Source organism: Solanum stenotomum, chromosome 8 (genome assembly GCF_019186545.1).
Source record: "Solanum stenotomum isolate F172 chromosome 8, ASM1918654v1, whole genome shotgun sequence".
Classification (NCBI taxonomy): Eukaryota; Viridiplantae; Streptophyta; class Magnoliopsida; order Solanales; family Solanaceae; genus Solanum; species Solanum stenotomum.
The window spans coordinates 18,434,041-18,458,438 of NC_064289.1; the positions used below are offsets into that span (position 1 = coordinate 18,434,041).

Genomic DNA, 24,398 nt, shown 5'->3' on the forward strand with positions numbered 1-24,398 from the left:
ATTGTCTAAATGATCACACAATTTTTAATTATTGTCCATCAAACTTATCTATTTTTATTTTTTGTCTTCTAAAGAAATATGAGCACTGGTTTTTCTTTTTCTTTTTCAGAATACATAAAAAAAAAAGGACGAGTTGGGTCAAGGAATGGGTCTTTTTAAGTGGATTGAGTTTTAGTTTGATCCACGTTCTAAATTAGTGTTTAAACTGTTTTTTTTTTAATAAAAAAATTAATTAAAAATGCATATCATATCTCTCCTAAGAATATAAAATTTAGCTATGATTATCATTAAACCGAACTAGGTAATTGATAAATTACCATGACTTTTGAAAGAAAACATAGAAAATAGATAACTTTGACCGCTAATTAATTACCATGAGTTGAGTGACACTATTCTAAATACTCTCTCTATTATTGAATGAACATAATCTCTTCACTCATAATTCGATATTTCAAGTTCAAGCCTTAATGATAAATTAAATTATTTTTTTGGTAAGGAACATTTCGTCATTAAATTGACCTAATGTTATGAAGATCTGAATTAATTAGTGGATCCGATCCCTAATGACGTTACGGTACTAAATATCAAATGGGAAAAAAGAAGTAAACAATCCAAAAGTCATTAAATCTCAATAATTTTAAATATTCTATCCTAGAGTTCGTTATATAGAAAAGAAGAAAATGACAAAATTGACCATGCCTTAAAACACTATAAATTAACATCCATTCTTACTTACTTTGACAACTTATTCACTCCTTATTCCTATACCATTTCTACTTATTCACAAAAAAGAAATCAATCTCTTTATATTCTAAAAAAACATGTCAAGAAACATAATTCCCATTTACTCTTTACTATCACTCTTTTTGATGTCTCTCTGTTTGGTTTTAGCAAATGAAGACGTTCAATGTACAGATATGATGACAAATTTGATGCCATGCCAAGGGTTCTTAATGAGTGGAGATGAGTCTCCTAGTGTTGATTGTTGCAGTAAAGCACAAGCTCTTGACAAACAATTCGCAGCGTCTGATAAACCGGACCGCGAAGGTATCTGCTCATGCCTCAAGGCTGCTGCACAAATGCCTATAAATCTTGAGAAAGCAGCAATGCTCCCTGCCTTATGCAACCTTGATACCAAAATACCTATCGACCCTAACGTTGATTGCACCACGTAACTTCTTCAATCTCATGTTATATATATGTCTTTAATACCGTTCTGTTTTGTTTTATGTGACACATTTTTCATTGAAATATATGTCGTAACATGTTTTAATATATTTCCTTGTAGGGTTTGAAGGACAAGCTAGTATTGGAATCCTATTAATTAGAAGAAGTGATATACATGTTTCCATTATATGATGATGTAATGGTTTTAATAAAAGGACTCTATAGCTACACTATCCCAATTATATTATGTTATATTTAAAATTATGTTTAACATCTATTTTGTGTTAGTGGGAAAAAGCCCTGCTTTATACGCATATTAATAAGAAAAGAAAATATTGTTGTTGAAGCTTAGTGTATTATCATTCTTTTTGATCCATTAACTATATATTTCTCTTCCCCTGTTGGACTATACGACCCAATTGATACAGGCCCAATTGATAATAGTAGTTAGTTCATATGTAAGTTGTATTGTAGGTAATCTATATATATTGGTTCTTCTTTTTAGTTGTAACAGATAGTACAGTTTTAGTTGACAATGAATACAAGATATTTTTCTCTCTCTATCTTTACCTCTTTCACCGACTCAGAGAACTAGGGTTCCGCTATGGATAACTATCGAGTTCTTTCTCTATTTCNACATGCCCAATTGATAATAGTAGTTAGTTCATATGTAAGTTGTATTGTAGGTAATCTATATATATTGGTTCTTCTTTTTAGTTGTAACAGATAGTACAGTTTTAGTTGACAATGAATACAAGATATTTTTCTCTCTCTATCTTTACCTCTTTCACCGACTCAGAGAACTAGGGTTCCGCTATGGATAACTATCGAGTTCTTTCTCTATTTCTTTGCAAATTAACATGGTATCAGAGCAATTCCTGGTAGTTCGTATCGTTCTCTACATATTTCGTCGGTGTATCTCTGTTTGTCAACGGTTAATTTTCTTTTTGACTGTTTTTTGCTTCGAAGAATTTGAGATCGAAGTTTTGTTCTTCCGCCATCGCTGCTTAGAGCTTCGAAGAATTTGAGATCGAAGTTTTGCTCCCGTTTCGCACATCTGGTGATATCTGATTTTCTTAACTTGATTACTTCAACATGCCTACTGATACGCAATCTGAGGTTACCGCTACGCGATCTGAGGTTATTGATCCGTTTCATCCTTTATATCTTCATCCATCCGATACCCCTGGAACTCTACTGGTGACAGTTCCTTTCAATGGAACGGGTTTCGGAGAGTGGAAAGAAGGGATGCTTATTTCCCTTTCTGCAAAGAATAAAATTTAGATAATCGATGGTACTTTTCCTGAACCTAACTCTAATTCACAACTTTTTCGACACTGGGAAATGTGTAACAATATGGTGAAGGCTTGGATACTGAATGCCCTTTCCAAAGACATTGCTAAGACTGTTCTCTACTATAAGACTGCAAAGGAAGCTTGGACTAATTTGGTAGACAGATATGGTGTTGCTAACATTTCTCAATATTATAGCATTCAAAGAGCCATCTCATCAACTGCTCAAGGTTCTTTTGACATTGCTCATTATTACACTAAGCTCAAAGGATATTGGGATGAGCTACATTCTTTGTCTATTGGCAATCCATGCACTTGTGGAGCTATGCATGAGTCTAATGAGACACATAAATTGATACAGTTTCTCTCTGGTTTGAATGACTCTTATTCCACTGTTCGCAGTAGCATTCTCATGATGGTTCCTGTCCCTTCTGTTGAAAAGGCACACTCTATTCTGATTAGGGATGAAAAACAGAAGGAAGTCTATTCTGATTGCCCTGTTTTCTCCCCTGATTCAGTGTCGTGTTCTGCAAGCTCCAGTTCTAATTCCAGAATCCACCCTTCTTCTCAATCTACTAACAGATCTTTCAATCAGAGGGTCAATTTTGATTCTAAACGGAATGATTTTGTCTGCAAATATTGCAAGAAGTCTGGTCATACTATTGACAAGTGTTTTAAACTTCATGGTTTCCCACCTGAGTTCAAGTTCACCAAAGGTAAACGGATCGCTACATGCACTCAAGTGGAGACTCCTGCCGATCCTACTTCCCCACTTGATTCTTCTCCGGTTGATCCACCTCCACATGGTTTTTCTAAGGAACAATATGATCATATCATGAAGCTCTTCCATAATGTTCAGATCTCTACGACAAATCCAGGACCATCCTCACAGGCTTATGCAAATTTTGCAGGTTGGCACTCAGTTCCTGTTAGTAAACCTTCTGGTCACACTGTTTGTCATGCTTCTCTTGAGGATTTTAGCTCTTGGATCTTGGATTCTGGAGCCACAAATCACATGACCCCCCACAAACATCTCTTACATAACATTCAACCTTTATTATCCCCGTCTCTTGTCACCCTGCCTAATGGTTACAAAGTGAGAGTGACTTCTTTTGGTTCTCTGCTTATTTTTTCTGATATTATCTTACACAACGTGTTGTTAGTGCCTTCTTTCCATTACAACTTAATTTCTATTCATCACCTTCTTACCCAACTTAATACTTCTGTTCTCTTTACTAATTCAACCTGTTATATGCAGGGCCCTTCTCTGAAGAGCCCACTGGTGATTGGTAAGGCTGACCATGGCCTCTACATCCTGCGGATCCCCTCCGTTGCTGCAATTCTTTCTGATGACTCTGATTCATCCCGTGGTGGTTCTCATACTTTAGCTGCATCTATTTCTACTGATTCTTCTTCTACTTTCACTGTTCCTTGTACTGTTTCTCCTATTTTTTCTCTCGAATGTAATACTTTGTCTCACATGAATAAAACTGATATTCTTTGGCATCAACGGATGGGTCATTTACCTTTTGTAAAAATGATTTCTATTCCTCATATTTCATGCAAATTCTCCCCTAAACAATCTTTCACTTGCCCTATTTGTCCTATGGCACGTCAACAGCGGTTGCCTTTCCTTGAGAGATCCACCCAGTCCACTTCCATTTTCCAGCTTGTTCATATTGATCTTTGGGGCCCTTATCACACTTCTACATATAATGGTTTTCGGTATTTTCTCACTTTTGTGGACGATAAGAGTCGCATGACATGGACTCATCTCCTATCTTGTAAAGGCAATGCCTTTACTGTAATCAAAGCTTTCATTGCCATGGTTTCTACTCAATTTCGCACTTCTGTTCAAACTATTCAGACAGATAATGCTTTCGAGTTGGGTTCCACCTCTGCTCATGCTCAGTACCTTTCTTCTCTTGGCATTCTGCACCAAACTTCTTGCCCTCACACTTCTCAGCAAAATGGAGTGGTTGAACGTAAACACAAACACCTTTTAGAAACTTCTCGGGCCCTTCTTTTCCAATCCAAGCTTCCTACCAAGTATTGGGGGGGATGTGTGTTTACTGCTACCTACTTAATTAATAGGTTTTCTTCCAAAATTCTCTCTCATAAATCACCCTATGAAGTTTTGTATGGTCGAGCTCATTTTTATGCTCATTTGCGATCTTTTGGCTGTTTATCACATGCTACTGTTCCTCTTCCTCTCCGAGACAAACTCAAACCTAGGGTCATCCCCTCTATTTTTTTAGGCTATGCTTTTGGTAAGAAAGCATACAAACTTCTCAATCTCCAGTCCAAATCCATTTTCTACTCTAGGGATGTTTCATTTGTGGAACACATTTTTCCTTCCACCACTTCTCCTTCCCTATTTTTCCCTCCTTCCACAACCCCTTCTTCTCACTATTCCGATCCTTCTCCCGTCTTTTCTTCTCTTCCTCCTACTGTTTCCCCTTCATCTTCTCTACCACCTCCGCGGAGGTCCATTAGACAGATATCTACTCCCTCTCACCTTCGAGACTACATTTGTTATTCTGTTCCTTCCTCCATCTCCTTTCCATCCTCTGAAGCATGTCCACAGGAACCTTTGTTTTACCATCAGGCTACGTCCAACCCTGCTTGGCAGGATGCCATGCTACAGGAATTCCAGGCCCTGGAGGCGAATCGGACCTGGGATATCATACCATTGCCTCCTCATAAGAAAGCTATCTCTTGTAAGTGGGTTTATAAGATCAAAAAGAAGTCTGATGGCAGCATTGAACGTTATAAGGCCAGGCTTGTTGTTCGAGGGGATACTCAGAAGGCTGGGTTGGACTATACAAAGACCTTTTCTCCTGTGGTGAAGTTTACCACTATCAAATGCCTTCTTGCCCTTGCTGTCAAGTTTTCTTGGACTGTTTACCAACTTGATGTCAATAATGCGTTTTTACACGGGGATCTTGATGAAGAACTCTACATGAAAATTCCCCCTAGCCTTGATGTTTCTTCTTCATCTCCTTCCCATTCCCCTCTTGTTTGTCAACTCAAAAAAATATTTATATGGTCTCAAGCAGGCATCCCGACAGTGGTTTGCCAAACTATCTAGTGCTTTGCTATCCAAAGGTTTTTTATCTAGTCTCAATGACTATTCTTTGTTCACTAAGTGTTCTGGCAACTCCACTGTTATCATTGTGGTTTATGTTGATGATATCTTACTTGTTGGGAATGATGTGCCTGAATTAAACTCTCTTAAGTCTTTTCTAGACTCCCAGTTCAGGATCAAAGATCTCGGAGACGTACATTATTTTTTGGGTTTTGAGGTGTCCACAGTTTCTCAGGGTGTTGTTCTCCACCAACACAAATACACCAAGGAGCTCCTAGCTGAGTTCCATTGTTCATCTGTGTCTTCTGTTGTTGCTCCACTTGAACTCAACCACAGGTTATCTCCTGACTCTGGCGACTTATTATCTGATCCTTCCACTTATAGGTGACTTGTTGGGAAACTGAATTTTCTTCAACACACGCGGCCAGACATTTCTTTTGCTGTCCAACATCTCAGTCAATTTCTGAATGCTCCACGTTCTGCACACTTTCATGCTGGGTTACATGTCTTGAGGTATCTTGCCAAGGAACCCGATAGGGGTATTTTGTTGAATAACTCTCAGGATTTCACTCTTCAGGCTTACTCTGATTCGGACTAGGCTGCTTGCCCCACATCTCGGAAGTCTGTTACCGGATTTTATATTACTATGGGTGGCAGTCCCATCTCTTGGAAGTCTAAGAAACAACCCACCGTCTCTTTATCCTCTGCGGAGGCTGAATATAGAGCTTTAAGAAAACTTGTGGCTGAAATCACATGGTTGGTCCGATTGCTTGCTGATTTGGGTGCCCCTGTGTCTTCACCTGTTCCTATTCATTGCGACAGCCAATCTGCCATTAGCATTGCCAAGAATCCTGTTGCACATGAACGCACGAAGCACATTGAACTAGATTGTCATTTTGTCCACGAAAAGCTTGCCACGAGTTTGATTTCTCTCCACTATGTTCATGCTGGCTCTCAGCTGGCTGACATTCTCACCAAGACTCTCTCTGGTGTCCATCATCAATTTCTTCTGTCCAAGCTGGGTGTTTTGTTACCCTCCAGCTTGAGGGAGGGTGTTGGACTATACGACCCAATTGATACAGGCCCAATTGATACAGGCCCAATTGATAATAGTAGTTAGTTCATATGTAAGTTGTATTGTATAGGTAATCTATATATATTGGTTCTTCTTTTTAGTTGTAACAGATAGTACAGTTTTAATTGATAATGAATACAAGATATTTTTCTCTCTCTATCTTTACCTCTTTCACCGACTTAGAGAACTAGGGTTCCGCCATGGATAACTATCGAGTTCTTTCTCTATTTCTTTGCAAATTAACATCCCCTCCCTCGCCCTTTGGGACAAAATCAAAATTTGTATAATATGGTTTTTGATTATTGAAAAATAAAAGTTGAAGACGAAACCAAAACCTAAAATTTAATCATCATATCTGGAAATCGGACATAACGTTCTTTTATTCCCCATGAAAGTGGCTACATTTCAACGAATTTTCAAGCATAAAATGTAAATGTGACTTTTAACTTGACCTTTACTGACATGCATACCCTTAAACTTTGGATGTGCATAAGTGAACACTTAAACTTGTATAAAATTAACAAATTCACACATACAATATAGATACATTACATTATATAGACATAGTTATACATTATTTACACAATACAGATACATTACATTCCCTATATTTTATATAACAATATATAAATATGTATAACAATGTGTATGGATATATATACACCTTTTATATATAATTATACATTATTTTTATGTGAAAAAGAGTAAATTACATTAGCTGTAAACTATTTGGTACATATACGTAAGAATCCCATTAATGGGAAATAATTGATCATTAAATGTATGTCAAGTTACTTAAATTATTGAAATTTCCTAAAATGATGTAAACTGAATTTGTTAGATGATTTTGATTGTTATCAACTTAATGGCAAAGCTTCTCCGGATTTCTATCATACTTGCGTTCAAGACCAACCTTTTCTTTTCATTATTATTTTTCCTAGATCTGTTTATGATAATAATAATCGGGGATGTATATATTTATTTATTTGGATAGATAATTTTTTTTGAATTTATAAATTTAAAAGTTTGACGGGTTCAGTAATAGGAACTTAAAGCTTAAACCAAGTCAATCATAAATTTAGCTTTTCGTAATAATATACCATCCTCTCGAAATTTTGAATACACGTCTTATATTAATAATTATCAACAAATTATTTACCCTACTAAACGGTTTCCTATTTTAAGATGTTGCTTACATTCTCCATAAAGTTCTATAAGAAACTTGCTAGCCTAGCTAATCCAATTATTTTAAAATCCACCCCCACCCCACCCCACACTATGAAAGATCATATTTTCTCTACTCTTTTCCATTTCCTTATGATGATAATTGATAAGTAAAAACAATAGTAAAAAAAGAAAGGATATTGGGTCTGGTTAAAAGAAGGAAATGATTTATTTAGGAGAAATTGGATATTTTTATTTGATTTGGGGGATTTCATACAAATTAGGGGCTGTTAAGATTAGTGAGCAAAATTAGTTAGTTCAATATTCAAAAATAGGAAGTTAATAAGTTAGTTAGTTGGTTACATAACTACCTATCCAAAAGTTAGTTAGGATCTCTAACTAACTAAGTTCCAAAAAATGTTGTATATATATAATGACTCTTGTACTCATTTGTTTAAAAATAAATCAGTTTCTTCTATCTTAGATTGATTCTTCTTCTTCTTCCTCGTCTATTACTTCTTATTCTTCTTCTTCTACTAATTCTCTAGTTCTAATTCTCATTAATTTCATGGTATCAGAGCCTACAAGCAAGAGATTCATTGCTTGATTCTGGAATTCCGCAAGTTTTCTCAAGTGATATTAATACAGATTCGAAGGTTCGAAGTTGGTTCAAGAAATGGCACCAAATTCTGATGATGACTCTCAAGGTCAAACCACTAGTACCAATGGAGGAGCTGTAGCTGTGATTGATCACAATCACCCATTGTTCTTGCACTCTTCTGATGTAAGTNNACTTCTTATTCTTCTTCTTCTACTGATTCTCTAGTTCTAATTCTCATTAATTTCAGGGGCATATTTAAATATTTGCATAAAGGAAAATTACTGTATTTAGCCCAATATATAATGATGAACAAACTTAACTAATAAATGAAAGTAAAAGTTGGAGGAGTTAATATTCTGACCGTTACCCCCAAAAAGTAGATATTCCAAAAGTCATTATTTATTAATAAATTTAAAAGTCATACTAAAAAAAGGAAGAATCATTTCATGAGGAAACTGATAAAATAAATAAATCATAGAGTTGGTTATATAGCGGAGAGTAAAATGACAAATTAAGCATGCCTTAAAGCACTATAAATTAACATCAAATCTTTCACTTAATTCATATACCTTTCCCCGATTCCGTTTTATCTCTCTAATTCACTTAGTTAGCTTTTTAAAACTCCAAAGGAAAAATGTCAAGAAACATAATTCCTACTTATTTTTTTCTATCACTCTTTGTTTTGTTTTAGCAAATTCAGACGTTCCATGCGCAGATGTGATGTCAAATTTGTCCCCATGCCAAGGGTTCTTAATGAAAGGAGACAAGTCCCCTAGTTTTGCCTGTTGCAGTGGAGCACAAACTGTTGACAAACAGTTCCAGGAGTCCGATAAGCCGGACCGCAAAGCCATCTGCTTATGTCTCTCGAATGCTGTAAAAAAGTTGCATATAGATCCTATGAAAGCAGGAATACTCCCTATTTTATGCAACCTTACTATGGATCCTAATGTTGATTGCTGAGTAACGTCTTCTACCTATATGCTCTGTTTTGTTTTATACAACACACTTCTCGTTTTACATTTAGTGACATGCATGCTCCATGTCTAATTATAACAATTGACATATATGTCATAGTAAGTTGTCAATAATGTGAATGTCTCATGACATTAGTGGTGAAAACAATCGATGTGTAATTGTTTTTTTATCTGACTTGGACAATCCTCCATCACCGCGCTAGTCTTGACCATTTTCCTAACGTTTACTCAAATATATTTTTGACATCTATCTAAAGGTCTATGTATGTTTCTTTCTTAAGTTTCGTGCTTAATCAATAACCTTTGAAATGGGGGAGATGAAATTAAAGATTTATGTATTGTCTACAACATTCATTTTTTGTCTATAAACTTCGAATCATCTCCCCCGCAGAGCTTGTATTACTAGATTTTTATATTTTTTGCTTCAACATTTAATTAATCAATATATATATATATATCATAGTAATAACAATATATATTGAATGAATGTTGATTACCATTTTTGTTTCTATTCTCTTGTAGGGTTTGAAGGACAAGTACTGGAATCCCATTAGAAGAAGTGATATACAAGTTTCCATTATATAATGCAATGTTTTTACTAATTAAAAGGACTCTAATATGGCTACACTATCCCAATTATATCATGTAACATCTATTTTGTGTTGGTGGAAAAAAAGCCTTGGCTATACTCATATGAATAAGAAAATATTGTTGTTGAGCTTAATTAGTGTATAATCTTTCTTTTTGATCCATTAAATACTTCCTCACCCTTTGGGACAAATAATTCAAAAATAACCATTTTCCAGAATAGCACAATGTTCTCCAATCAACCATATCTTTAAGTACATATTTCATCTAATGATTTCATATTGCAATATGAAATCACATGTCCGTCCAAATGCCTAGTGACCGGATGTTGTAGGCTATTTTTATGAGCAAAAAAGTGAGTTACATAAGCGAGATAATATCTCAAATGGTCACTCAATTATGGATATCTTTCTTCAGAAAGTCACTCAACTATGGATAGTTTTCTCAGAAAATCACTCAACTATGGATAGTTTTCTTAGAAAGTCACTTAACTTTGTTTTATAACTCAAACGTCACTCACCTATGTGTAGTTATCTTAGAAAGTCACTCAACTATGAAATGTTATCTTAGAAAGTCACTAAACCAATCTAAATAATTTTTTCATTAAATTTTGTTGACATGAGATTTTTATTTTATACTAAATTTTTAAAAAATAGAAAAATATCAATTTTAAACATTATATTGATGCACCCCACTAAAATTATATACAAATATATATATTTATCAAGACTTCATTTTAGATGAATTTAAAATCATATTTAAAGCAATAACTCAAATTTGACGACATAATTTGCTACTCTAATTTTTCTCATATAATTAGAAACATTGGAATCTTCGTTATTGTCCAACTACTGTTCAAACGTTGACACAATTAACTGATTACTCCATTATAAGCTAATTTTCTTATATAAAATACGTAACAGGGTTGTTTGTTTTTGTATTTATAATATAACTTATATTGGTACTTTAGATATAATTTTGTTTTACTAACTATACTCTATAGTATTAAATTTTGTTGTATTATATATATTACTTAAGTATAGTGTGACATGACAATAAAAAGATTACAATGAGAACTTTTTCATTTCTTAAAAATTTAGCTTCAAATAAAATTTTCAAAACCAACAAATTTTAATGAAAAAATTATTTAAATTGGTTGGGTGACGTTCTATTTGAAATATCAATAGTTGATTACCTTTCTAAGATAACTATTCATAGTTGAGTGACTTTCTGAGATAACTATACATAGTTGAGTGACTTTAGGGTTATAAAATAAAGTTGAGTGAGTTTCTGAGAAAACTCATAGTTGAGTGACTTTCTGAGAAAGTTATCCATAATTGAGTGACCATTTGACATATTATCTTTTCCCTAAGCTGCAAAGTGCAAACTAGTTGCCTCAGTGGTACATATACGTAAGAATTCCATAAATGAGAAAATAATTGATTATCAAATGTATGTCAAGTTATTTAAGTAATTGAAATTTACTAAAATGATCTAAACTGAATCAGTTAGATTTCTAATTTCTATCATACTTGCATTCAAGACCAACCTTTTCTTTCCATTATTATTTTTCCCTCTATTTATGATATTTGAGGAGTTTTTTGGGTTTACTTGAATTCATGTTCTTTTATCATGATCATGAATCATAGTGTCATATTTTTTAATAATACTTAAATATAAATGTGTAAGTTCACGTTAGAAGTATCATATAATGTGAATATGTGTGATGATGACGCACTTTAAGTAAGGTTAGAAATTTAAATCTTACATTTATCTTTCAAAATATGAGGAATACCTTTCTAAGTGGTTATTGGTAGAACTTTTTGGGTTTTAATAAATATTTTTTTGCATTAATCTTTCAAAATATTCAAGCCTGTCACATTGAAAATTCATTATTTTTTTAGCACTATTAATTTTTATATAAATAAACCAAATGTGTATATTAAAACTAATAGTACTGGATGATATACCATTCATTCAAGGAAAAATTATCTAAATACATAATTTATTTTATCATATTCTCTAAAATTTCCTATCATTTGAAAAAATTACAAAAATCTCTACTCTCTCCTATTCTTGAATACGTCACTTTACGCGGTGTATTGGGACGTAGAGTGATGTATCCGAAATTGAGACGCGATATATCGGGACATTGAGGGATGTAATCAAATTCGAGATGCAATGTATCAAAAAACATACTCAAATTCCACCAAATTTAAAGGATTTTTGTAATTTGAAAAAGAGTAGGGATAACATGTAATTAGCTCTTAACGTTATGAGATTTGTGTAAATTTCCTTCATTCAATCGGTCTAGCTGATCTCAATACCTTTGACACATATGACTATACCTATATATATATATATATATATATATACACACACTACTATACTACTATTTGAATAGATGAAAAATAATTTTATATCTATAAATTTAAAATTTGATGGGTTCAGTAATATGAGCCTGAAGGTTAAATCAATCAATCTTAAATTTATTTTTTCATAATAATGTACTCATCCTCTTAAAATTTTAAATACGCATCTAATAATAATTATCAACAAATTATTTACCTAAACGATTTCCTATTTTAAGGTGTTGCTTACATTCTCCATAATAAGAAACTTGCTAGCATTGTTAATCCATTTAAAATCTCCCCCACCCCCCACTATGAAAGATGAATAATTTTGCGTATAATTATTTTCTACTCTTTTCCTTTTCCTTATGATCGATGACAAGTAAAAAAATGGCAAGGATATTGGGTCAGGTTAAAAGAAGGGAATGAATTATTTAGATTTTAGGGGAAATTGGATATTATTGTTTGATTTTTAGGAGATTTTATTCAAATTAAAGGCATATTTAAATATTTTCATGACTGTAGGCATATATATCTGACCCAATAATATAACAAAGAACACATTTAACTAATAAACGAAAGTAAAAAGAATATTCTGACCTTTAACCCCCCAAAAAGTAGATATTTGGTGTATTTCTTATTAACATGAGCCTTATTGTCTCATATAAATGCATCTTCATTGCTAATTTCCTCTCCAAATTTCGTCTCAAGAGGTCTCCAGAATTTCTAACCATTGCGCATGCATCTTTTAAATTATCGAGTGCTATTAGCTTTTTTTAAAAATTTGAGTACAACGATCAGTTATATGAGCAATTAATTCCAACCCTCGGTTAGGGACGCATTGCTTAAGAATAGACTGAAAGTGGGACAATTGGAGCAGATTATTTTTCTGCACAAAAGCATGAAAGAAAGTCTCAACTAAGATGTGTGCTATTTATTGTTTATGAAGATGAAAAAATCAAGCTATAGCATATGGAGGTTTGGGGGGAGTCGTGCTTAGCACATGTATTTATTTTTGTTAGTTTTTTAATAGTAGTTGACAGAAAGGATGTTTAAGCAAGTTTTGGGATAGTTGAAGGATATTTTTTGTTCACAATTATACTATAAAAATGTACTCTAAGTTTGAGTTATACTTGAGGAATGATTTTAGCCTAAAACTCTATAATTATTTGCTCTACTCTTTTCCTTTTCCTTTTCCTAACGATGATAAGTTAAAAAAATAAATAAAGGCAAGGATATTGGGTCAGGTTAAAAGAAGGGAATGAATTATTTAGATTTTATTCAAATTAGGGACATATTTAAATATTTTCATGACAATAGACTGATGTTTTTGACCCAATAATATAACGAAGGACACATTTAACTAATAAATAAAAGTAAAGCAATATTAAGACTATTAACCCCCCAAAAAGTAGATATTACAAAAGTCATTATTTATAAATAATTTTAAAAGTCATACTAAAAAAAGGAAGAATCATTTCATGAGGAAAATGATAAAAATAATAATCATAGAGTTGGTTATATAGAGGAGTACAATGACAGATTGAGCATGCCTTAAAGCACTATAAATTAACATCCAATCTTTCACTTAATTCATACACATTTCTCCTTCACAAAGGAAAGAATTTCATTTTATCTAGTTCACTTATTTATCTCTTTAAATTCCAAAGAAAGATGTCAAGAAACATAATTCCTACTTACTCTTTACTATCACTCTTTTTGATGTCTCTTTGTTTTGTTTTAGCAAATGCAGACGTTGAATGCGCAGATGTGATATCGAATTTGTTCCCATGCCAAGGGTTCTTAATGAATGGAGACAACTCCCCTAGTGTTGCCTGTTGCAGTGGAGCACAAACTATTGCCAAACAATTCCAGGATTCTGATAAGCCGGACCGCGAAAGCATCTGCTTATGTCTCAAGAATGCTGCAATAAATTTACCTATAGATCTTAAGAAAGCAGAAATGCTCCCTCTTTTATGCAACTTTACTACCACAATACGCATCGATCCTAATGTTGATTGCACTAAGTAACGTCTACCTATATGCTCTGTTTTGTTTTGATTTATATGACACACTTCACGTTTTACATTATAGTGACAATGCTTGATATCTAATTATAACGTACAATTAATTGAGATATATGTCATAACATTGTTTTTATATATTCTCTTGTAGGGTTTGAAGGACAAGTACTGGAATTCCATAAGAAGAAGTGATATACAAGTTTCCATTTTATAATGCAATGTTTTTTTTCTAAAAGGACTCTATGTCTACACTATATATCCTAATTATATTCTGTTTCAATATTATGTAACATCTATTTTGTGTTGGTGAAAAAAGCCTTGCTGATACTCATATGAATAAGAAAATATTATAATATTGTTTTTGATAGCTTAGTGTATAATCTTTCTTTTTGATCCATTAACTACTTCCTCACACATTAGTTTTGTAATTCGAGTAAAATGCAAAAATAACCATTTTCCAGAATAGCACAATGTTCTCCAATCATCCATATCTTTAAGTACTGATGTCCGATATCATATTGAGATATGAAATCACATGTCCAAACGCCTACTTAATGACGGATGTTTTAGGTTATTTTTTATGAGTAAAAAAGTGAGTTACATAAGCTGCAAACTATTTGCCTCAGCGGTACATATAGGTAAAAATTCCATAAATGAGAAAATAATTGATTATCAAATGTATGTCAAGTTACGCATTCGAAATATCATATAATGTGATAATGATTGGATGCCTCTCTTTAAGTAAGGTTGGAAATTTAAATCTTATATTTATCTTTCAAAAATTAAGCAACACCTTTCTGAGTAGTTATTGGCAGAACTTTTTGGGTTTTAACTAATATTTTTTTGCATTAATCTTTCAAAATATTCAAGTCTGTCACATTGAAAATTCATATTTTTTAGCACTATTAATTTTATATAAATAAACCAAATGTTTAAATTAAAACTAATAGTACTGGATGATATATGCTATACATTCAAAGAAAAATTACTTGGATGCACAACTGATTTTACCATATTTTCTAAAAGTTTCTACCATTTGAAAAAAATTACAAAAATCTCTACTCTCTCCTTTTCTCGGATACATCACTTACGCGATGGATTGGTCGGATACATCACTTTATGCGATCGATTGAATACATCACTTTATCAGGAAAGTTGAGTGATATATATATATATATATATATAATTGACGGGTTCAGTATTTAGATCTTAAAGGTTAAATCAGTCAATCTTAAATTTATTTTTTCATAATAATGTATTTAGGGGTGTCAAATGGGCGGATTGAGTTGAAATTGGATATATTAAAATGAGTTGAAATAAGGGTTGGGTCCTAACCCGCCCAAGTTTACTTTGGGCTCAAATGGACTATAAAATGGGTTGGGTCTTGACCAGCCCAATTTGACCCACTTAATCTCAAAAATTTTAATATATTGTTATCTAAGTTTAATAACCACAATTTGAATTCCCACTCGAGAATTTTTTTTTAAAAAAGAAGAAGTTACAAATGGATAGATAAATCATAAAAGATATAAAATAGATAATAATTCATACCTTCAATATAGGAACATACATTACATCAATACAAATAAAGAGTCTTAAAATGAGTTGAAATTGAAGTTTAAATTGGGCTCAATTGAGGATTCTCTTAAAATGGGTTAATGCTTCATTGAGTTGGGATTGAACCCAATTTAAATTATCTTGAGCCCAATTCTTAAAATTCTGGGCGAATTGGACGGGTTACCTATAGTTGGGCTCATTTTTTACAACCTTATATGTACTCATCCTCTTAAAATCTTGAATACACATCTAATAATAATTATCAACAAATTATTTACCCTAGTAAACGATTTCCTATTTTAAGGTGTTGCTTACCTCCTTCTCCATAAAGTTCTATAAGAAACTTGATAGCTTAGCTAATCCAATTATTTTAAAATCTCCCCCACCCCCCACTATGAAAGATGAGCAATTTGGCGTATAGTTATTTTCTACTCTTTTCCTTTCTCTTATGAATTATGATGATAAGTTAAAAAAGAAGGAACATACTTAACTAATAAACGAAAGTAAGGGAGTATTCTGATCCTTAACCCCCCAAAAAGTAGATATTACAAAAGTCATTATTTATCAATAATTTTAAAAGTCATACTAAAAAAAGGAAGAATCATTTCATGAGGAAAATGATTTTTTTTTAAAAAAACAATCTGAGAGTTGGTTAACTAGAGGAGTAAAATGACAAATTGACCATGCCTTAAAGCACTATAAATTGACATCCAATTTTTCACTTAATTCATATACCTTTCTCCTTTACAAATTTCGTTTTATCTAGTTCACTTATTTAGCTCTTTTAAATTCGAAAGAAATTAAAGATGTCAAGTAACATAATTCCTACTTACTCTTTACTAGTACTTATTTTGATGTCTGTTTGTATTGTTTTAGCAAATGCAGATGCTGAATGCGAATATGTGAATTCAAATTTATTGATACCATGCGAAGGGTTCTTAATGAGTGGAAGCGATTCCCCTAATACTGCCTGTTGCAATGGAGCACAAACTATTGACAAACTATTTCAAGAGTCTGATTGCCCTGATCGCGAAGCCATCTGCTTATGTCTTAAGAATGCTGCACAAACTTTACCTATAGATCTTCAGAAAGCAGCAAAGCTCCCTGCCTTATGCAACCTTACCTACATATCTATCGACCCTAACGTTGAGTGCTCCAAGTAACGTCTTCTTGTGCTATATACGTGTATATCGTTGATATTGTTCAATATGACACATTTTTCATTTTACAGTTAGTGATATGCTCGATCTAATAGCAATATGTCATAACATGTTTAAGAGTGTGAGTCGTCAATGTGAATGCCTTTATATATATTGTATAGATGCTGATTACCATTTTTGTTTCTGTTTATATATATATATATATATATATATATATATATTCTCTTGTAGGTTTTGAAGGACAAGTATTGGAATATAATCCCATTAGAAGAAGTGATATACAAGTTTCCATTATATGATGATGATGTAATGTTTTTATAAAAGGACTCTATAGCTACACTATCCCAATTATATTATGTTACTGGAAAAAAGCCTTGCTTTATACGCACATTACTAAAAATATATATCTTCCGACCCATATCTGCTCTTTAATGTTTATCGTAATTCAAATTTGAAAGCCATATGAAAAGATTGCGAACAAAGAAAAATTTATTTTAACTCTCGAAATTCAAATTAACTTTGATGTTCACTAATTGGCTCTCTTCTATCTGCACAAGGCTTACAAAAAATCTCATAATGTGGTAAATTAGAGGAAAAACAACTGCAAACATATATTTCATATAAAATATAAACATAATTTAACAAATTTGTGTCCCATACATTAACTAACTAACTGCAAATAATTTTGTGAACGGCTACAAAACCAAATCTCCCCGAACAACAAGAATGTTTAAAACGTTATCAAGAAGTATTCAACCGTATCCTCCTCAGTTGGATTTTCTCTGTTTATTGGTACTAAACTCTCTTTATAACTAATAGGATAAACACAGCCAGAGCCAATTTCAGTGAAAGCTAAACCAAAATTTGTAATTTGTTTAGCTGTGGGGTCATAATACGCCAAACTGTAAGTTCGATTCAATTCATAAATGTACTTATCATAGTCCCACATGCCAAGAGGCGAATGCCATCCTATCGGCGGATTTACTGTAATGATTTTGATCCAATTGTTCTCTCCGATCCTAGCCCATATATCGTAACAGGACGTTTCAGGTTGTGACATTTGGTTACTAGACATGGCAGCAAGGGATCCACCGCGCATCATTAGCTTCCCCCAATGATTTTTTGGAATTGCTGGTCCTTCTATTTGCCCAAACAATTCCGTTGTGAAATCAAATGTTGAAATAACATAGCCACTGCCTTTGATAAGGCATAACCAGTAATAGATCCCGTCTATATGAGTGCAACCCTGGGACTCACACAAGGTATCGTTGTAATGGAAATTAGGCTCAATGTGCTTCCAGGAGTCATTGTTCATCGAATAAACAGCACCAAACGTCCTAGGATGAGTCTCTCTTTTCTCTTCATTCGTGTATATTCGAAGACTTAGGAGTTTGTAGTCTTTGCTCTCTGCATCGTACCCTATTGCAGTTACAGTATCATGCTCATCGAAGAATCGTTGAAGCTCAAATTCAACTATAGGAATAATCCTACATTCTTTAGTAGCAGGGTTCCACCAAGCAAAACGAACATTACATAGAAAATGTCCTTTCATTAACAGGATCAATCCATTAACTGGACCATAAATTCCTCTGAAATCATCAACATCTTCGCAACGGTAGACCCTCTGACTGGTAGGGACAATGCCGGTAATTAATTTATCAGGGAGCAAGAAGACGGTAAGAGCTCTTAAAGGGGGCGATGGCCTATAGTCAACACCGAATTTACAAATCCAGAGACGAGGACGACTACTCTCACAATCATAGTGCTTCTTGATAAAACTTTCACTTTTAATAAGATCACGCCAACTTGCACATACACATTTGAATCGCAACAGTGATTTCGCAGGCAACCTGACTAATAAAATATCAGTTACAGCTTCTTCTCGTGAATAGCTTTCGATACTAGTTGTCATTCTGCTCCTGGTGTAAATTCCTACGACATATTCAAATATCTCGGTTATATAATAATGGTACAAATGAATGAAAGAGTTGATTTCTCAGATGATCATTTAACTAATAGACATTATCTCAAAATGTCACTCTTTTTCTTGATTCCAATTTGCTTCAAGTGACTTTCTGAGATAATAACTATTAGCTGACTGACCTGAGAAATCAACTCATTAATGAAGTAAAGGCCTAAAATCAACAAATGTATCGAGTATTGGTAAACTAACCTTAGTACATGAAGATGAAGAAGAAAGATCAGTGCTTGTTCGTATGAAGAAGTGTGACAGAAAAACTATACAAGACAAATGAGAAGGCAGTTACGAATGTTAGTTACAAAAATACAGAATAAAGCAGAGAAGTAAAAAAGATGTAGATCACAAAAGGCACAAAAAAGAGTAAAATTCTGATGAAATTAGTGATTATGTAGGTTGAACGTACAATAAGGAAACAAGAGAATGCGCATAAAATTAGCATATAACCAATGAATTTCTTCCTATAACAATGATGATAACAATAATATCCATTAAATTGCTAAAAGACCGGGTAAAAGTACCGAGTAACATAAGGGACAAATGATTCTATAGTAAAATTTAATGTTTCTTCTTCAAACATTTTGTAATATCTCATAATCGGTCGGTCCTTCACTAGTTACAATTTTGGGAGGAAATTAAATGAGATCTTTTGTCCTCTAACTATTTGAATAAAAGAAAATGACTTTTTCAGATCTCTTACGTATAAAACTGAAGATTACTGGTAGAAAGGACATAAAACTAAAAATATAAGTTTGTATAAAGCTAGAACGCCATTTCTCCCTATATTTGGAATCCTACAAACTATTACTACTAGTTTGTATAGTATTTCCATAAGCTTTAAAATACCCGGAGATAACCTATAATCAAATAAAAAAATTGAAGTGAGATAATCAAAAGGAAAATTAAATGTAAGGTAAATTTTGTAATGTTCGCACAAATTCATACTTTGGTAGCCAAAAAGAATATGAAGGTACATATAAGAAGTAAGGATACCCCTAATGGCGTGAGATATTTTGAGAAAAACTTTGTGGACTTTGGCCAAAAACAGATAATGTTAAAGGGAAACTACACAAATGGTTGTTTTTTGGACCCCTATTTAAAGAATAGTTGAAGTTTTAAAGTTTAGCTCTGTAGGAATCAACTTTAGACCATTGGTTCTGAAGTTGAAATCACGAGTCTGAAGTTTGAAAGTGGTTCTCATCCGTTTGTAAATACGGTTCAGTTATTTTTAAATGTGGGAATATAGTAACCAGATTTCCCATGTTGTATGCAACGTTAATATTATCCTTCCGAGAGTGGAGTTTTTTATATTCAGAATGACATTGGACTTTCAGTTGTATTTTTTAGTTTGGGATGCCAATAGTTGCTTAGAACGAGAGGTCTATTACAATATTACAATACATGTGCTAATGGTCTCTTTCTTATCTCTGTAGCATGTTTGAGCTAGAACAAGAGGGCTTTTTGTTACCCTTTCAATATTTTGGAGCAATCAATTACTGTTATCTTTTTTAAAAAAAAAAAAAAACGAAGAAGATCATGATTACATGGTGCAAACAGGGCTTTTTTCAGTTTTTCCAGGACGAATGTTGAAATGTGTGACCATCTCATCTAAAAGCTTAAGATATTACAGAGAACACACTTTTATTATTTGATTATATTCTCAACACTCCCCCTCATGTGCGGGATGATTTTTTTTTTTCATGGGCCAAGCACGTGGAAATTCTTTTTGATTTGGGTGGCGGTGAGATTCGATCTCAGGACCTTTGCCTGTTCTGATACCATGTTGAAGTGTGTGACGATCTCATCTAAAAACTTAAGCTATTAGAGAGATCACACTTTTATTATTTGATTATATTCTCAACAAAGAACAAGTGCTGTGATTAAAATTATTCTTTTTTTCCATTTAACTTTCTGCAATTAGTGCCAAAAGAATCGGATGCTATTGTCGATCTTACTACTTGCTATTACAAACTTTGATGTTAATTTTTATCATCATTTGTTTGGATGCTCCTTTTGAAGTTTAAAGGTTCAGAATTCTAGTCCTTCTAAGTTATTAGGTTGTAAATTAATTAATTGTACATATTCAAGGATTTCTCAAGACAAATATAGGATTTTGGACCAATCCAACTCATTATAAGCTACAGTACTGTAGCTATGCCCCTGCCTGAATGGTAACTCCATTTATACTGATGAAGGAATATAACAAATGATGATGTATTATGCTTCTAGCATTGTATGTGACTGGAAAACTAGTAATCAGCCCAAGCGTTTCTTCAAATATAATATCTCAGATTGTCACTCAAACTTTTTTTTCTTTTGATCGTATATATGTAATATTTTTTTATTATTACAGCAAGATCAGCTCCTAAGCTTCTGTTCGTGCATTTTAAATGTAAAGACTCACAACTGTCATACATTGATCGTAAGAGAATTCAATTCATCAAATCTCTGCATACTCGAAACCAAGAACAAATAAAAAGGAGTGGAATATAACATAATTAACCCAGAACATCTTTTTATCCGAAGTGTTATACAATCCAGCAACAAATATATTTACAATACGTATGTTCTCATATAATTTCCGCTTGTTTTTTTTCCACCTTGTTGATTAGGTGTGTCTGAAAGCTAACACACTCACTCATTTCACATTCATAAGCTCTTTAATATTATCCTCGTACACCCACATCTCATGGTTGTTTATCGATACTTTGTTAAAAAGTATTCAGCGTTATCGAATGGAGTTGGTTCTTTTCTCTTTACTGGGACTATACTCTCCTTATAATACAGAAACCAACAGAAGCTAGAACTTAGAAGCCGAAAATGATTAAATCCAAGATTTGTAACTTCTTTAGTGCTATGGTCATAGAAAACCAAGCTTCTAGTTTCTGTTAGCTCAAAAATAAACTTATCGTAATCCCAAACGCCTTGAGGCCAATGACTTGGTATCTGAGGATTTATAGTAAATACTTTGATCCATTTATCCTCTCCGATCGTTACCCATATATCATAAAATGATATATAAGCCCGCGCAGTGTCATTACAAGATATAGCTGCAATAGAACCACAACGTAACATTAAAGTCCCCCAATGATCCGATGGAAAAGGTGGTGGTTCCCTCTTCCCAAACAATTCCGTTGCAAAATCAAATGTTCGAATACCATATGTTGTGTTACCATCACTGTCCGTGGTTACAGACATCCAATAATGAAGTCCGTCTAAATACGTGCAATTAAGTGACACACATAAGTTGCAGTCGTAAGGTAAATCAGGCTCATCTAAAAACTTCCACGAGTCATCGTTCAATGAATAGACAGCAACGTATGTCTTAGGATAGACTTCACTTTTATCATTATCGTAAAATACTCGTATCCATATGAACTTATAGTCATTGTTCACGAGGTCTAATCCTATCCCAGCTGTCCGGGTGTGATCGTCGAAAAAATCCAGAAGCTCAAAATTCATTTTAGGAATAAGCCTACACTCTCTAGTAGCAGGATTCCACCAACAAAAGCGAACATTTTCTAAGTAATGTCCTTTCTCTAATACGAATAGGCCGTTAACCGGACCATAAATACATCTGAAATCTGTAACTCCTTCGCAACGATAAAGCCTCTGATGAGTAGGGACAATCCCGGTGAATATTTTCTCCGGGAGCACGTAGAAATTAAAACTTCTTAAAGGCTCAGGGTCATGGTTGTAGTTAACACCGAACTTGCAAACAGCTGGATGAGTACCATTACCCCGGTTATCACAGTGTTTTCTGATAAAACTCAAGCTATTGAAGAGATCACACCAATTTTTGCACACACATTTGAATCGCAACAGTGATTTCACAGGTAACCTTGATATAATATGATCAATTAAAATTTCTTCTCGCGAACAACTCTCTGTATTACTCGTCATTCTGCTCGTATTATCTCCTACAAAATATGCAAATATTTTGGTTATAAATAATCATACCATGAATATATACTTCCTCCATCCTGACCAAGGCATGAAATATAAGGGGGGGAAAAAGATTTATAATTTTAATTTGCGGTCTATAACATGGGATTTCAACATAAGTAAATACTCTGTTTTGAACAAAAACAGTTGTGACAGAGCAATACAAATGGAAACAGAGTATTTACCCTCTCTTGCACGCGTTAACTAATACTCCGGTTTCAATTTGTTTGTCTGTAATTGATTTGATACAGAGTTTAAAAAAGTACACCACACTTTTGAATCTTGTGTTATAAACTAAAGATATATAAAATGTACCAATATGCCCTTTAGTCTTCTGGTTTTAAATATGTCCCATGGAAAGTTTTTGAAAAGTAAGACAAACAAATTGAAACGGATGGAGAAATATTGAACAATTGTAACAAAATTTAAAACTTAAAAATCAACAGATGAATTTCAAATTAGTCATCTAACCTTGTATGCAGATAAGAGGAATTGGTCGTTGTTCAATCCAACGAGAAAACAGAGAAAAGACTTGGAATTGAATGATTTCTAAACAGTTCTTATTTGTACATAAAAAAAAAAAAAAACTAGCCTTTCTATAGGGATTGCACATGTAACAAGAATATGACATAATATGCGTAAAATTAGCTAACAAAACCAGTGACTTCTTCCTGTAACGTATACAAAAATAATTTCCACTCAATTCCTAAAAGAATGGGTAAAAGTATTGGCTAACAGAACATCAGTAGAGGTAGAAAAAGGCGAAGATCAAGCTATAGGCACAAGAAAATTAGGTACAATTACTCATTGACTTTGTGGAGTTTCTTGTCAAACATTATAGGAAAACAAGCTCAGAGAATAGTTAAGTGGAAGCCCGATACTCGGTTTATGTCTGGTGGGGTGGCAGGAGTAACGCTATTATAGGGTTAAGTGAGTGAATGTATATATATTGTTAGGATTTAACATATACACACGGCGACTGCATGTAACAAAGTTAATATAACATGTAACTTGTGTTATTTTCCGAAATATATACTAGTCTAGCTTTTTATAGACGGGTATATTTAGTTACTCTTTGAAGTGACCTGATTATATAATTTCTTGTTATATGATAATATATACGTAGAAGTTAAACTCATATTGTTATGAAATATTCACCTTAATTGTGTTTCTTAAAGTACTTCTTTAGCGGAGTATTGTGTTTTTCCCTCATAAGTTAAAAATCATGACAGATAGAATTAGTAATTTAGTAGTACTATAAGTCATTCTGTTTTCCCTTAGAAGAAAAATTTGTTTGATTCTCGAAATCCAAAATGAGTTGATCGTGCTTCTGTACACGTCTTCTGGAAGATTGTGTGAGAGTCTGATTTCAAACCAGTTTTGTCATCGTTCATGTACACTAGTCCTCATGTTTAGTTGTGAAATTTTTAAGTT

The 24,398-nt window shown here is 33.2% G+C and overlaps 4 protein-coding genes across 6 annotated transcripts; 2 read left to right on the forward strand and 2 right to left on the reverse strand.

Moving 5' to 3' along the window:
* The first annotated feature begins 821 nt into the window (after nucleotides 1–821).
* On the forward strand, nucleotides 822–14,498 carry LOC125874353 (non-specific lipid-transfer protein-like). Of its 3 annotated transcripts, none has more exons than XM_049555230.1 (2): nucleotides 822–1,171; nucleotides 14,476–14,498. In XM_049555230.1, exons 1-2 carry the CDS (start codon nucleotides 822–824, stop codon nucleotides 14,480–14,482), a joined length of 357 nt encoding a protein of 118 aa, XP_049411187.1. In that variant the 3' UTR covers nucleotides 14,483–14,498. The 3 variants fall into 3 exon arrangements, with proteins under 3 accessions (XP_049411187.1, XP_049411186.1, XP_049411185.1); XM_049555229.1 differs by lacking the exon at nucleotides 14,476–14,498 and adding an exon at nucleotides 9,884–9,940; XM_049555228.1 differs by lacking the exon at nucleotides 14,476–14,498 and adding an exon at nucleotides 1,289–1,317.
* Nucleotides 14,499–16,687: 2,189 nt separating this feature from the next.
* LOC125873572 (non-specific lipid-transfer protein-like) lies at nucleotides 16,688–17,044 on the forward strand. Its single transcript, XM_049554475.1, has one exon. The coding sequence runs from the start codon at nucleotides 16,688–16,690 to the stop codon at nucleotides 17,042–17,044; it is 357 nt and encodes a 118-aa protein (XP_049410432.1).
* Nucleotides 17,045–17,771: 727 nt separating this feature from the next.
* On the reverse strand, nucleotides 17,772–18,873 carry LOC125874667 (F-box protein At5g62510-like). The gene has a single exon (XM_049555661.1). It carries the CDS (start codon nucleotides 18,591–18,593, stop codon nucleotides 17,772–17,774), a length of 822 nt encoding a protein of 273 aa, XP_049411618.1. The 5' UTR covers nucleotides 18,594–18,873.
* Nucleotides 18,874–21,716: 2,843 nt separating this feature from the next.
* LOC125873573 (F-box protein At1g11270-like) lies at nucleotides 21,717–22,922 on the reverse strand. The gene has a single exon (XM_049554477.1). The coding sequence runs from the start codon at nucleotides 22,920–22,922 to the stop codon at nucleotides 21,717–21,719; it is 1,206 nt and encodes a 401-aa protein (XP_049410434.1).
* Nucleotides 22,923–24,398: the final 1,476 nt, after the last annotated feature.